This window comes from Brassica napus, chromosome A5, assembly GCF_020379485.1.
Source record: "Brassica napus cultivar Da-Ae chromosome A5, Da-Ae, whole genome shotgun sequence".
Taxonomy (NCBI): domain Eukaryota; kingdom Viridiplantae; phylum Streptophyta; class Magnoliopsida; order Brassicales; family Brassicaceae; genus Brassica; species Brassica napus.
Genome location: NC_063438.1, coordinates 12305552 through 12319190, shown reverse-complemented (window position 1 = coordinate 12319190; position 13639 = coordinate 12305552). Strand labels below are relative to the sequence as shown.

General features: G+C 41.1%; 1 protein-coding gene across 1 annotated transcript; it reads right to left on the bottom strand.

Annotated features, from left to right (window-relative positions):
- Positions 1 to 3030: 3030 nt before the first annotated feature.
- Positions 3031 to 6112, bottom strand: LOC106427185. The gene is made up of 8 exons (XM_013867926.2): positions 5256 to 6112; positions 5041 to 5200; positions 4659 to 4880; positions 4254 to 4525; positions 3888 to 4172; positions 3707 to 3812; positions 3449 to 3629; positions 3031 to 3332 (listed from the first exon to the last, which is right to left on the bottom strand). The coding sequence occupies exons 1-8, from the start codon at positions 6110 to 6112 to the stop codon at positions 3031 to 3033; spliced, it is 2385 nt and encodes a 794-aa protein (XP_013723380.2).
- Between the last annotated feature and the right edge of the window lie 7527 nt (positions 6113 to 13639).

Here is a 13639-nt window from a genome sequence, read left to right as displayed (position 1 = left end):
ATGTCTGCCCCAGCTATCTTAGGTCCCCCCCTATATTATAGCGTTTTATTGAAAGCTATTGTAGTTTAACATTATGATAGCTGTTTTTACGGTTTGCTATTAATTGTTAATGTTTATAATAGCGTGAATATTTGATGCTATATAATTTATTTTTATAGCTTATTTTATTAGCTGTTAAATAGATTTTAATTACTTTTTACGTATTATTTGAAGTTATATGATAGCTATTTTAGACGTGCTATTATGCGTTTTCGTAGCAGTCTTTGTTGTGTCATAAAATATGTTGTCATGGCATAATTTGTCTGTTACGGATTAGTTGTATATTAAATCTCAGAACCTGCCACATTCATTTATAGAAAAACCCAGTACCACAATACAACATCTGATATAATACCAGTCTAAAAGAACATAACCCAAAGCACAAGTCTTAAACGAAACTAGAAAGCAACAATATCCAAGTAGAAGAGTAGTGCTATAGACCTGATAGTACTCTTAACACAAGACCACTTTCTCCTTTGGCCATGCAATGCATGTTCCAATTGCGTCACCCAAACACTCAATCTCAGAAGATAGACGCCAAACCTCTGCCAAATTAACCTTCACCACATCAATCCAGACTTTAACTGCATTAGGTCCCAAGGGAACAAAGTGTACTGAGACTTTTGGGTTATCTGAACCCCACCGTCCTTCTACAACCACCTGATTTTTCCCACCAATGGACATCAATTTGCACTTCTGATTCTCTTTGGCATCATTTTGACAAAGACGCTGCAGTGTTTGTAAGACAAACAGTTTATGTCAGTGAATGATATAACAACTAACAAACAGAAATTTAGACCATAAACTACAAACTTTACCTGAGATCTTCGAACAGGAGAGGCAGCTTGAGTATTCTTCACTTTAGGAGAAAGTGGGTTGATTGGAGATTTAGAACCTGGTGATGGTGCCGCACATGAAGCTGTTGTTGAAGATTTCTTTGTAGCAGATTGTGATGCAGATTTGACTGCATTTGCTGTTGGAGATGTACATAAGCATATTTCATAATATGTCAGTAGTTACTAAACCATACAAAGTTGAGGATTAATGTAAATTACTTACTTTTGCTCTTGCAGTTGCTGAGTTTTCACCTATTTCAGGTTCTTGCTGAAATATTAAAGCATATAAGAAACCATATGCTTACTTTAAGAATATAAATATGTTTATTATCACTAACCTGTCTCCTCATTTTAGCAAGTTCAGACTCCAACTTATTAACTTTGTGAAGCAAATGATATTGCTTGTCTTCCATTTCAGCCATAAACTGCTTCTTCACTTGAAAACAAGCTAATTTCGTCTTCCCAATGTTTCTACCCATTGCCCTCAAATGACCGGGATTATCAGGTCCTAAAAGTACTGACAGCGGATCAAGACTTGGGTTTGTTGAATTAGAATGAGCCTCACCACCAACGAGCTCAGCTGCCTTTTTCTGCCAACATACATAACATTTTAAGAATGAAATACTACTTCTTTTGAATAGCAAAAAAAAAAAAATTACTTACAAACTTCTCAGCGGCTATCATATTGACCGGTGTACCATCCTTTTTGGTCCGTGACTTGACCCACACTTTAAGCCTACTCACTTTAGATGGTTCGCCACTCTGTTGTTTCTGATAAAGACAACGAAACATATGTGAAAAAGGTGGCCAGTGAAGAAAATAGTTAGAGTTTTTATGAAGAATTGGTACGATATCATCCGCTAGCCTAACCATCCCTCTACGGCTACAAGTGTGAGGTATCTGTTTGCTCCTCCTTTCCTTGTATTTCTCAATCACAGCCTAACATAAAGAAAGTTAATACAACAAAATCGAATGTTGAAAAGCTATTAAATTTAAATACTTTACCTTAAAGGCGAGGCTAGTTTTGATTCTCACAAATTTTCGCCATTCAACTGGATTAACATTCTTTGGTCTAAGATTCATCCTCTCTTGGTTAGTATTTTACCCCTTACTTGTGTCACAAGTCTTGATTTTGATGCCCTCCATAGACATCCCATCTGCCTCAACACAGCATTCTTTTGATACTCTTCATCAAGCTCGAACCTAGCCTACAAATACTTAACAAATGAATCACATATATACCAAAAGCATCAACTGTCAAAATTTAATAAAGAAAGTCACCTGAACAGATTTCCAGAGAACAGTTTTGACCTCCTCACTGATTTTCCTCCAATCATCAAATGTGACAGGTACATGCTCCCTCACTAATGAACCCAAGTAAGAAGACAGCTTCACTGATCCTTCACCAACAGGATCTCCCATTTCATTAAACTCCACTCTTTCTCGACTATTTGGATCTTTGGCGATGTGTTTCATCTTCGTTGGTCCTCGGTGTTTCTTCTTCATAGGTTCAACATCATTCAGTTCCAACTCTCCTTCAGGCTCTTCCTGCTCTTTAGCCCCCTCAGCCTCTTTAACTGCATCTGGCCCTTCCTCCTCATCACCCTCATTAGCCTTTTCAGGATCTTGTTCGTCGTTATCCTCTTCATGCTCTTTAGTCTCATCAGACTCGTGAACCTTCAGACTCATGCTCATCCTGCTGCTCATTCTCCTCCTGCTGCACATTCTCCTCCTCCTGCTCATTCTCCTCCTGCTGCACATACTCCTGTTGCTGCTCATTCTCCTCCTGCTGCACATTCTCCTCCTGCTGCACATGCTCCTCCTGTTGCGGTTGGGTTTGCTGAGTACAAATAAATTCCACTTCTTCGTCGTCATTTTTCTTCTTCCTGCCCCTTTTTGTGACCTTCGTGGTCTTCTTCGTGACCTTACTTGTACCCGCATTCTTTTTCGAGTCTCTATTATTTGGACGTCCCATTTAATTCACCTGAAACAAAATACAATTAGTTAGAACGAGATACAGTCTTAACTATGAAGCTACATCAGAGAAGACAAAATGCAAAAGCATAAGAACACAAAAGAGTCAAACATGCAGCATAGAAGGCAAACATCACACAAGATAGCAATCACACAGGACCGACATCACACAAGACCGACATCACACATATATGCCTTCACAATCAACTCTGGCATTATGAGCGTCTTCTATTTCAACTTCCATGTCAATAGATGATGGCAGTGGTCCAATATATGGGTTGACTTCTTCTTCGTCTGCTTCACTGTATCTTCTTGATTGACCTTTTAGTACAACATACCAGCTCGAGGTGTCATTCTCCCTTGAGTAAAACACTTGTTTTGCCTGCGAAGTTAGAATGTAGGGATCCGTATTAAACGAAACGTGAGACTGATTCAAGTTAACAAGTGTGAACCCATCCTCCACCTTAACTTTGTTTCCTCTTACTGCCCATTGACACATGAATATAGGGACATAAAACACATTATAGTCCACCAAGATAATCTATGAACTCTCCCATAGTATGATACCAAATCAACAACTTGTGAAGTGTCTTTCGCACTCGCTCTACACATTGCAGTAGCCTCGTAAAATACTCCGCTGTTTTGGGTTTGCTTATGAACTGAGTGTGTGTGAAACCGCTGTCCATTAACTATATAGCCTGTGTACGATCTTGCATTAGTCCGAGGTCCATATGCCAACCATTTTAGAGTTTCATCATGTGTTCCAGAATCAATAGGTATCTAGCATAAAGTATGAACAATAGTCAGAAGACAAAAACATTTAATTCACAAAAACAGAAGAAATGTTAGAGACTTGCCTGTTCTTTTAACCAAGAAGCAAAATTCAGAGTATGTGTACTCCACAAATACGTTGCATCTCGTCTACATCTTCCATTTGTCTCTTGTAGATGTTGTAGATGCATACTTGTATAACGAAAAAAACATACCAGCATGCTAGTTATATAGATGGAAAATTGTACCAATGATTTATTTACTTACTCAACATAAGGCTCGACAACAGCTGTGTTCTGAATGACGGCAAGGTGGATCGTTTTCTTCTCCATTTCAGACAGATCAATTGATCTGGCTGCCGAAATTGGATGTCCCTCTAAGATCGACTGGCTCTCATAGTCAGTATTCATATCTAATTTCTCCTCCACACTTGTTGTCTTCTTAAGAAACTCACTACAGAACTGCATGCACTCTTCTGCAAGATAGAACTCAGCGATACAACCTTCTGGCCTTGCATGATTTCTAACGAAGTCTTTCAGTATCTTCATGTGCCTACATAGAGGAAATATTTTGTGAATTTTCACTTGGTCTCAACAATGAGATATTTTAAAAGATGAAAACAGTTTTAGTTACCTCTCAAAAGGATACATCCAACGAAAGTGGACTGGACCGCAGAGCCGAGCTTCCCTTCCTAGATGTACCGTCAAATTAACCATAATGTCGAAGAAACTAGGAGGAAAAAATCTCTCAAACATGCAGAGAGTTTCTACAATCTCAGCTTCCATTACTGAAATCTGCTCTATATCTATAACTCTTTTACATACACGGTTGAAGAATGCACACATGCGTAGTATTGATAGTCTAATGCCTTTAGGCAATAACCCTCTAACTGCAACCGGAAGCAACTGTTGCATCAGGACATAATAATCATGTGATTTGAGACCAGCTACCTTACACTCTTCAACTGAAACTCCACTTGATATGTTTGAACAATATCCATCAGGTCCCTTAAAATCAAAAAAGTCGCTTACAGAAGACCTTCTTCTCAGACTTGGACAAAGACCAAGGTGCTGCGGGTAAGTAAGTCCTTTTCCCTTTCGCCTTGGGGTGCAGATCCTTCCTAATACCTAAATGTTCCATATCTTTGCGAGTATTGAGACCATCCTTTGAATTCCCACAATGCAGTAACGTGGACACAATGATCTTTGCCACATTTCGCTCTATGTGCATTACATCCAAGTTATGCCTCACAGGAAGTTCCTAAACATCAACACACAATAAACAAAATCAGAATTGTAAGTTATTTCTATTCAGTACACAGGGAAAATAATGTGTTCAACAAAAGACTTACCTCCCAATAAGGCAGTTAGAAAAATATCGACCTTTTCTTCCATCTTGACAATTCCTCTTCGTCTACTACATCTTCTTCCTCTGCCTTGGATTCACTAGAATCGTCTCCCATGTCACAGTCTTCTTCAACACTGACTGTCCTCTTTCTCTTTGCTCCAGATGCTTTAACATTCCCAAAATTGTTGACAAAGTTCTTCAGGTTACTGGAAATGTCTTGACCAGATAGTATTCTACACTTATTCCCATGTTCTGTGTGTCCATCAAACTAAGACCTTTGAACGATACCTATGCGTTGGTGGGAGACGCTTTCTATGGGACATATAAACATGCTTCCTGCAGAACTTCATCCACACACTATCAGTGTGTTTTCCGCATACAGGACAACCCATTTTACCCTTCACTTTGCATCCAGCAAGATTTCCGTAGGCAGGGAAATCGCTAATAGTCCATAGCAGCATTGCTTTGAGAGTAAACACAGAATTACTCAACACATCATATGCAGACTCTCCTTTTCTCCACAACTGGTTCAAATCCTCTATTACTGGCTCTAAGTAGACGTCAATACTGTTACCCGGCTGTTGTGGACCAGGAATGAGCAAGGTTAGCATGATATTCTCCTTCTTCATACATAGATTAGGAGGCAAATTGTAGTTCACTAGCAGCACCGGCCAACAACTGTACTTGCTGTTCTGCATGCTGAAAGGATTAAACCCATCCGTGGAGAGCCCCAGCCGTATGTTTCTTTCTTCAGCAGCAAATGTGGGATATTTGGCGTCCATTTGTTTCCATGTCACACAATCTACGGGGTGTCTGAGTTTCCCGTCGCTGCTCTTGTTACTAGCATGCCACCTTAAGTTTGTTGCCATTTCTTGAGACCTGAACATCCTCTTCAGCCTTGGGATTATTGGAAAGTATCTTAATAACTTCTGTGGGACACCTTTCTTGACCTCACCAGTATGCAGATTAATCTTCCACCTTGAAGCCTTGCATTTAGGACAACTATCGAGCTTCTTCAACTTCTTTCGGAATAGACAACAGTCATTGACACACGCGTGAATCTTCTCATAACCCATATCAAACGACTTCAGGAATTTTTTCACTTCATAAAATGATGAATGAAGAACGTTATCCGCTGGTAACATCTCGGGCAATGTCTCCAGTAGATCGTTGAAGCTCTTGTCTGACCAGCCATTAGTAGTCTTCAGTCTAAATAAGCACGATTGCAGATAGCTTGCTATGGTTTGCACAGCTTGGATATAATGGGGTTTCAGCATCAGCTATCTTCGCCAAGAACTCATCTTCTTTCGTGTCCTCTTCCTCTGCCATCTCATAGAAGTCACGTGCAGTAGCCAACTCTTCATCCAAGTTCCTTGCAGCTCTGAATAACCCAACAATCTCTTCATTCCACTGGTTAACTTTCATTCCGCCTTCAGCAACTGAGTCCACTTCCTCATGGTGGAACCAGTCCTTACGCCGCTTGTAAACCTCATCCATTCCCCTTCTCACAAAATGGTCAACTATATCACTGGCTGAATGACGATCTACAATGCGACAGTCTGTGCAAGGGCAAATGATCAACTGAATATCCCCATTACTCGCAGACAAAGCTTGGACAAAGTCCCAAGCACCTCTCTCATAAGCAGGATCAACTCTGCGATTATTAACAAAACAAAAAAAAATTCAGTAAGCAGTACAACATTGTTTCACCTATCCTAGACTTATATATGTTACTTTCATACCTTGACAGATGAACCCACGCCTTGTCTAACATTGTTTCACCTATCCTTATTGAAAACCGTAAGAACAAGCAAAAGAGTGACAGATAAAAGACAATATTCGAAATAAAACACAGAATCACAAGCAAAAGAGTGAGAAAATGACAATTTTTAAGTATATATCACAGAATGACAAACAAAAAAAAAACAAAAAAGTTTAACAATCGTCACTAAATAAACAACGAGAAGCAAACAGAAATCAATCAACACCAAAGTCATGTAATAACGAAAACGATGAACATATTACAAAGGAAAAAGAACGAGGGAAATAACCTGTGGTCTGGTTAGAACAAGATTGAAAGACGATTGCTGCTAATAATCTGAGGTCTGGTTAGAACAAGAGTGAAACACGATAGCTGGAAATAATCTGTCACCAAACAAAAGATAAATCAGTTTGATTTAAAGAAGAAATGCATGTGAAAGTTAAGAACTTTCACTGAAACAAAACATAAATCCCTTTGATTTAAAGACGAAATGCATATGAAAGTTAAGAACTTTCAGTAAAACAAACCATAAATCTGTAAGATCTAAGAAAATAAATCCTAAATCTCTACCTTCGATTCGATTTCGACCTTCGATTCGATTTCGACCTTAATTCCTCTACAAACCTAGTTGTGGGAAGAATATCACCGGTTACTGAGCACGAAATAGAGCTTGACGGTGTCGCCTGGGAGTTTCGTCGCCGGAAGATTCGGTTTCGGAGTTGCGATTAGGGTTTCTCTCTAGAGAGAGTTCTCTCGTGACTCTACTTTTTTTTCTATCTATGTCGACCCAATTTTTTTAAGCTTAAGTACTAAAAGTGTCATAGTTGAGAGGGAAACACTTTGCTTCTTCCCAGCTCTCGAAATTTCACCTAAGTATACGCGGTTCGCGTGTTTTTCTACTCCCGCTTTCTAATTTTTCACAAGAGCTTTAAGAAACTGCTATTAATATGTACTGAAATCGAAAACTTTGTCTTTCATAGCAGATTGAAAATCAATGCTATAACAATATGCTATCAATACGGCTTTTTTTTGTAGTGACCACCTGGTGATTCTAAACTACTTTTTGTATCCAAATGAAGCTTCTTACATCGTGGATCATCCTAGATTAATTAGAATTACGAAGAAGTTGTCATATTCCCAAACATGCAAATTAGGATCACCTGATTTGAAAGTTTGAAAGCTTCTTCCTCCTAACTCCTATGAGATTTATTCCATTTCTTGGTGATTCAACACTAATTTAAATCAAGATTCTTACATCGTGGTTCATCCTGGTTTCATTAGAATGACAAAGAAGTTGTTATATTCCATAACATGAAAACCGGGATCACCTGATTTGAAAGTGGGATAGCTTCTTCATCCTAACTCTTATTAGATTTATTCAACTTCCTAGTGATTCTCCACGACTTTATGTATCAAAATCAAGCTTCTTACATCGCAATTCATCATACTTTGATTAGAATGACAAAGATGTGGTCATACTCTCAAACAGGAAAAGTGGGATCACCTGATTTGAACGTGAGATAGCTTTTTCCTCCTAACACCTATGAGAATTATTTAACTTCATGGTAAAAATCCACTACTTTATGTATACAAATCAAGCTTCTTAAATCGTGGTTCATCTTGGTTTATTAGAATGACGAAAAAATTGTCATATTCCTAAATTTGAAAACTAGGATCCACTGATTTGAAAGTGGAATAGCTTCTTCATCCTAACTCCTATGAGATTTACTCTACTTCCTGGTGAAAATCCACGACTTTATGTATCCAAATCAAGCTTCTTACACCGCGGTTCATCTTGGTTTGATTAGAATTACGAAAAAGTTGTCATATTCCCAAACATGAAAAAACTAGGATCACGTGATTTGAAAGTGGGATATCTTCTTCATCAAAACTCCTATAAGATTTATTCAACTTCCTAGTGATTCTCCAGTACTTTATGGGTCCAAATACAGCTTCTTACATCGCGGTTGATCATGGTTTGATTAGAATGACGAAGAATTTGTCATAATCCCAAACAATAAAATTGGGAACACCTTCTTTAAAAGTGGGATAGCTTCTTCATCCTAACTCATATGAGATTTATTCAACTTTCTAGTGATTCTCCACTACTTTATGTATCCAAAACAAGCTTTTTATATTGTGGTTGATCTTGGTTTGATTAGAATGACGAAGAAGTTTTCATATTCCCAAACAGAAAAAGTGGGATCACCTGATTCGAAAGTGGGATAGCTTCTTCTTCCTAACTGCTAAGATATTTATTCAATTCCCTGGTGATTCTCCACTACTTTTTGTATCCAAATTAGGCTTATTACATTGTGGTTAATCCTATTTTGATTAGAATGATGTTGGGGTCAAAAAAGGACACGACAAAGTTAACATCCAAATATCAATAAAAATTAACATGAACGTTTTTACGAAAAGTATTCTTTGAAAATATTACTTTTAAGAAAATTCTTGCGGTTAAACATTGCATTAATCATGGCTCATTCATCGGAACTAAAGGACACGTTCATGAAACATCGGAAAAATATGCAAACAAGGTCGCCAGGTAACGACCGACCCACGAGTCGGTTGCTACGTAGCGACTGACCCAGCCACTCGGTCGGTCACTACGTAGCGACCGATCCGCAACGAGTCGGTCGATATGTAGCAACCAACGAAGCCTATCGGCCGGTCGCTACGTAGTGACCAATCCATCGCGCACCCGGTTGCTATGTAGCGACTGAACTGTTTCGGACATCAATCAACGGGTATGACCCAAAACCTTGCATTCTCGTCAGTTCCTCAATGCTAGTTCCGAGTACCGCAGCCATATCATTTCTCACTCCCATCGGTTGGAGTTATCACTTAAACTTTACCATAAAAATCGCGGAAAGTTTGTTTTTATCGATAAAAATCGTAATAAACCTTTCAAGTCGAAAGACGGCCCAAACATGTCTAAAACGCGATTAGAAACCCACTTATGATTTCTTAAGGAAAAGCCCATAGATACTATGACGGTTTATACTTTGTCCGTAAGAAAGGATAAATGTCAAATTTCCCAGATAAATGTCAAATTTCCGCACATAATCATGAAGATCGAGAAAAATGGAATATCTCCATTTTTGGGTTATGACGGTTAAGGGTAAAAGATGAAAAACTCAAACTAAACTTGAAGGGAGTATATAAGAAGTCCTAGGCGAGAGGCAAAAAAAGAGAATTTTTTTCAGAGCAAACTTAGCACTTGGAGCAATTTAGGCACCTTTCTGTTTTTGTTACTCGAGCTGCGACTCAATTAGGTTTTGCAGTCTTAGGGTTTTAGAACTAGGAATCTCGCCGACAGCTCTCGTAGCTCAGGCTCTTACCTTGTTGTAACGCTCAAACGCGGATTCAGAATAAGATCTATTTTGCTCTTTTTTCGATTGCTTATTTTTCTCTTCTTTATTTCGTAATCTGATTGCTTGGCATGTGGTTTAGCAAATATCCGGGACCTCTGGGAAATTAGTGTTTTCCTAACTTTCCTTATTGAAATCGACAGTGCGAATTTCGGTTCCTACAGTTTGGCGCTAGAAGGAGGGGGGGGGGGGGTACGGATCAATATAACTCTCAACTACAAGACGCTCAACCATACATGACAACTGACGACACAGAAACATGCAGACTCCTCTCAATGGAGGAAGCGACACCAATCTCCACACTCCAGCAGCGGAAGTCTCCGCGCCCAACACACCAGCCAACGCCGCAATGCTCGAGGAGTTTAAAAAGATGTTCGCCACCTATGAAAAAAGGTCGGAAGAACAGGATAAGCTCGTGAGCACTTTGACCAAACAGGTCGAAACCTTAACAGCAAGGACTCGAGCGATCCATCCCCGCTGAACCACAAAGGTTCGCGTTAAAAGACTCGACTTCACAACTCCACACGACAGGCCTGGAACGTTGCGGGAACATCCTTCAGGTCAAAACCCCAGCGAAATATCCCATGCCAAAGAACGAAACTCTGATAACGGATCTCAGTTTATCTCCACCCGATTCGAAGCGTTTTGTGAAAAATGGAAGATACGACTAAACAAGTCGACTCTCAGATACCCACAATGCAACGGACAAGCCGAGACGATCAATAAGACCATTCTAGACGGACTTAAGAAACGTTTAGATGCAAAAAAAGAGGCAGGTGGGCAGACGAACTCGAGGGAGCCCTCTGGTCACATCGCACGACCCCAAGATGAGCAACAGGAGAAACACCTTTCGCCCTTGTCTACGGGACAGAATACATGATTCCCGCAGAAGTCGAGTTCCCCGGTGTGCGAAGGAGATTACTGCCCGAACGAGAAGAGATCAATAAAGCCATGCTCCTAGACGATCTTGACCTCGTCACCGAGCGCCGGGATCGAGCACTCGTCTGAATGCAGAATTACCAACACGCAGCCGCAAAATATTATAATTCGAACGTATGGAATCGCAGATTCAACGAAGGAGAGTTGGTTATTCGCAAAATATTCCAAAATACCGCTGAGCAAAACGCGGGAAAACTTGGAACAAACTGGGAAGGACCCTACAAGATCATAAAAGTTGTTCGCCCATGCTGCTACGAGATAGCCAACATGCAAGGCGTAAAAATCCCGAGAACTTGGAACGCAATGCATCTCAAAAAATACTAAACAACCCACTTCGCAACTACCGAACTACGAGACGGCTTGATCTCCATAAGAAGTACGTAGGCAGTTTGTAGAAAGACGAATTCAGGTGTCCCCCCTCTCTAAAAAGGGGGGAGTGGGTACGTATACTCGCATACTCCCAAGTTCAAAATATCCGACCACGCCATCGATATTTTGGAAACTTTTTACCCTTCAAAACCGAGCAAATCATCTTCGTCCAACAAATTATATCTGAGTCCTGAAAAAACTTGCAAGTAAACCGGTCATTAGGGAAAAATCAACCCCTGGCACTGCGAGACGTCGCAAAAACACCTAAGAAGTTGTTTCCCGACCGACAAAACGAAACTCTCGTCGCAAAAAATAATATACGCACTGACATCTCCACAAAGCACATATTCTTCGCGAAGACCCAAACGGTAATATAGACCAAAAGTTTGTTGCTGATCACATTGAACTCTTAAACGTGCCAAACAGACATGGCCATCTCACGAAAATGACCCTCGTACATCCGACACAAGGATAATAGCGCTATAAAAGAAATTCAAAATTTTGATCAAGCACTTCCAGTTGGCTTAAAAATTGTCTCTGGAGAGATGCTCGATTCGTATCAGACAAGTCATATAAGCCGAGAACCTGTTGCGGACTTTAAATCGGTACGAGTCAGGTTAAAATCGCACCAAGAAAATCAATAGCCGGCTAGTCACCGCATAAATCTTAAAACCGAAAGTCAACCTAGGTCTTGTCCTAAACCCAGCGCATTGGTCTCTAACATCTCAAGGCATGATATCGAAAAGAAGATACGAGATCCTAAAACATGCCTCTATGCTTACGTTCAACGTCTTTAGGTATCCCACGAAATTAGGATTTCGCGGAAAACGCTCGAAACAGATCGCGAATAAAGCATTTCACATCGGAGAGAGATATGAGACGACAACTTATAATCCTCCTTCCATACACTTACTCATGTAAACACAAACTGATTATCCATTCATAAAAACAAAAGCCGCAAAGCGGCAGGGGTTCAAAGCCACAAATGGCCAGTGCCGAAATATAAAACAAGGCTATACAAGGCCAGAACATAAACATAAACAAAAAAAATCTCTCACGAGAGATCATAACCATGGTCATCTTTCTGAACTCAAGCCTCCTCTTCGCCCATCACCTCGTCCAAGCTCGGGGCCGCATCGCCTCTGTTTTCCCCAACCACGGGATCTTTCCCCTCTGGGTCTTCTGAACACGTCGGAAGGGAGCACACGGATTTCAGGTCAGCCAGGACGAGATAGAAATCCCCATCCACGGCCGCTGAATCTCCCTTGCAATCAGACAACCTGGTCTCTTCGGCCTCTAAGGACGGAGGAGTCTCGCTCTGGAGTGCCCAAACTACGGCCATCCCGCCCTTGACAGTCGCCAAGGCCAAATCCCTGCTACGGATGCACTCGAGGAAGACAAGAAAGGCAGAGATCTTCGCCAAACGAGCCTGGAACTCGGCGCGGAGCGCATCCTTGGCCTTTTCTATCCCGCAGCTCGTCGATCCTACGTCACTCTCGATCTGACGCTGAAGTCGACGTACCTCCGAAGATTTGGCTTTCCTGGCCTTCTCCTTAAGCAGAGAGCTCGCCGTCTTCCCAAGGTCCCTCTCGAGCTCCCCGATCTCAACCTCGAGCTTGGACACCTTTGCGGAGTGAGAGCCCTCGATAGCTTTCAGCATGGCTTCAGTTTCAGACCATTTGCCTTGCATCTCCGTCAGATCTCTCGCAAGACGACTGGCCTCAGAACCGCACTCGCTGATCATTCCGTCGATCAGCGACATGAACTGCGAGACAAGAGAACAGTTAGAGATACGAAACGAAGCAAGGCTAAAAAAAATGGAAATATCCAATGAGCTAATCGTAAAAATCCAAAGTGATGGACGAACCTTTCCGCGGAGCTCCGACACCATATTCGAGCCTCCTTGCTGCAAAGATTCCCCGTCACCGCCCTTGGTGAACTTTCTCTTCCGGCCCTTAGGCTGAACGACCGGAGCAGAACTGGGAGCACGCAGCACCAGGATGATTTATTTCCTAGCTGGAGGAGGAGGCATGGACTCAGCAGCCTTCTCTTTATCCTCGAAAAGAATCAGAGTCGTAGACGACCCAGTGGGCTGAACCGAAGCGCCTGGAACACACGGAACGCTCGTTTCGACTTGGCTTCCTGCGTTCTGCGGAACCTGAACCTCAGCACCATGATCCAGAGCAACGGCCAGATCATAAGAGGATGGGAGTTCGGTGTCAGCTCGA

Coding starts and splice junctions, on each gene's coding strand:
- LOC106427185 (XM_013867926.2), bottom strand. CDS start 6,112: ATGTTACCAGCGGATAACGTTCTTCATTCATCATTTTATGAAGTGAAA. Junction 5,201..5,255: donor CGTCTCCCACCAACGCATAG/GTATCGTTCAAA, acceptor GAATAAGTGTAG/AATACTATCTGGTCAAGACA. Junction 3,630..3,706: donor CTTCTTGGTTAAAAGAACAG/GCAAGTCTCTAA, acceptor ACTTTATGCTAG/ATACCTATTGATTCTGGAAC.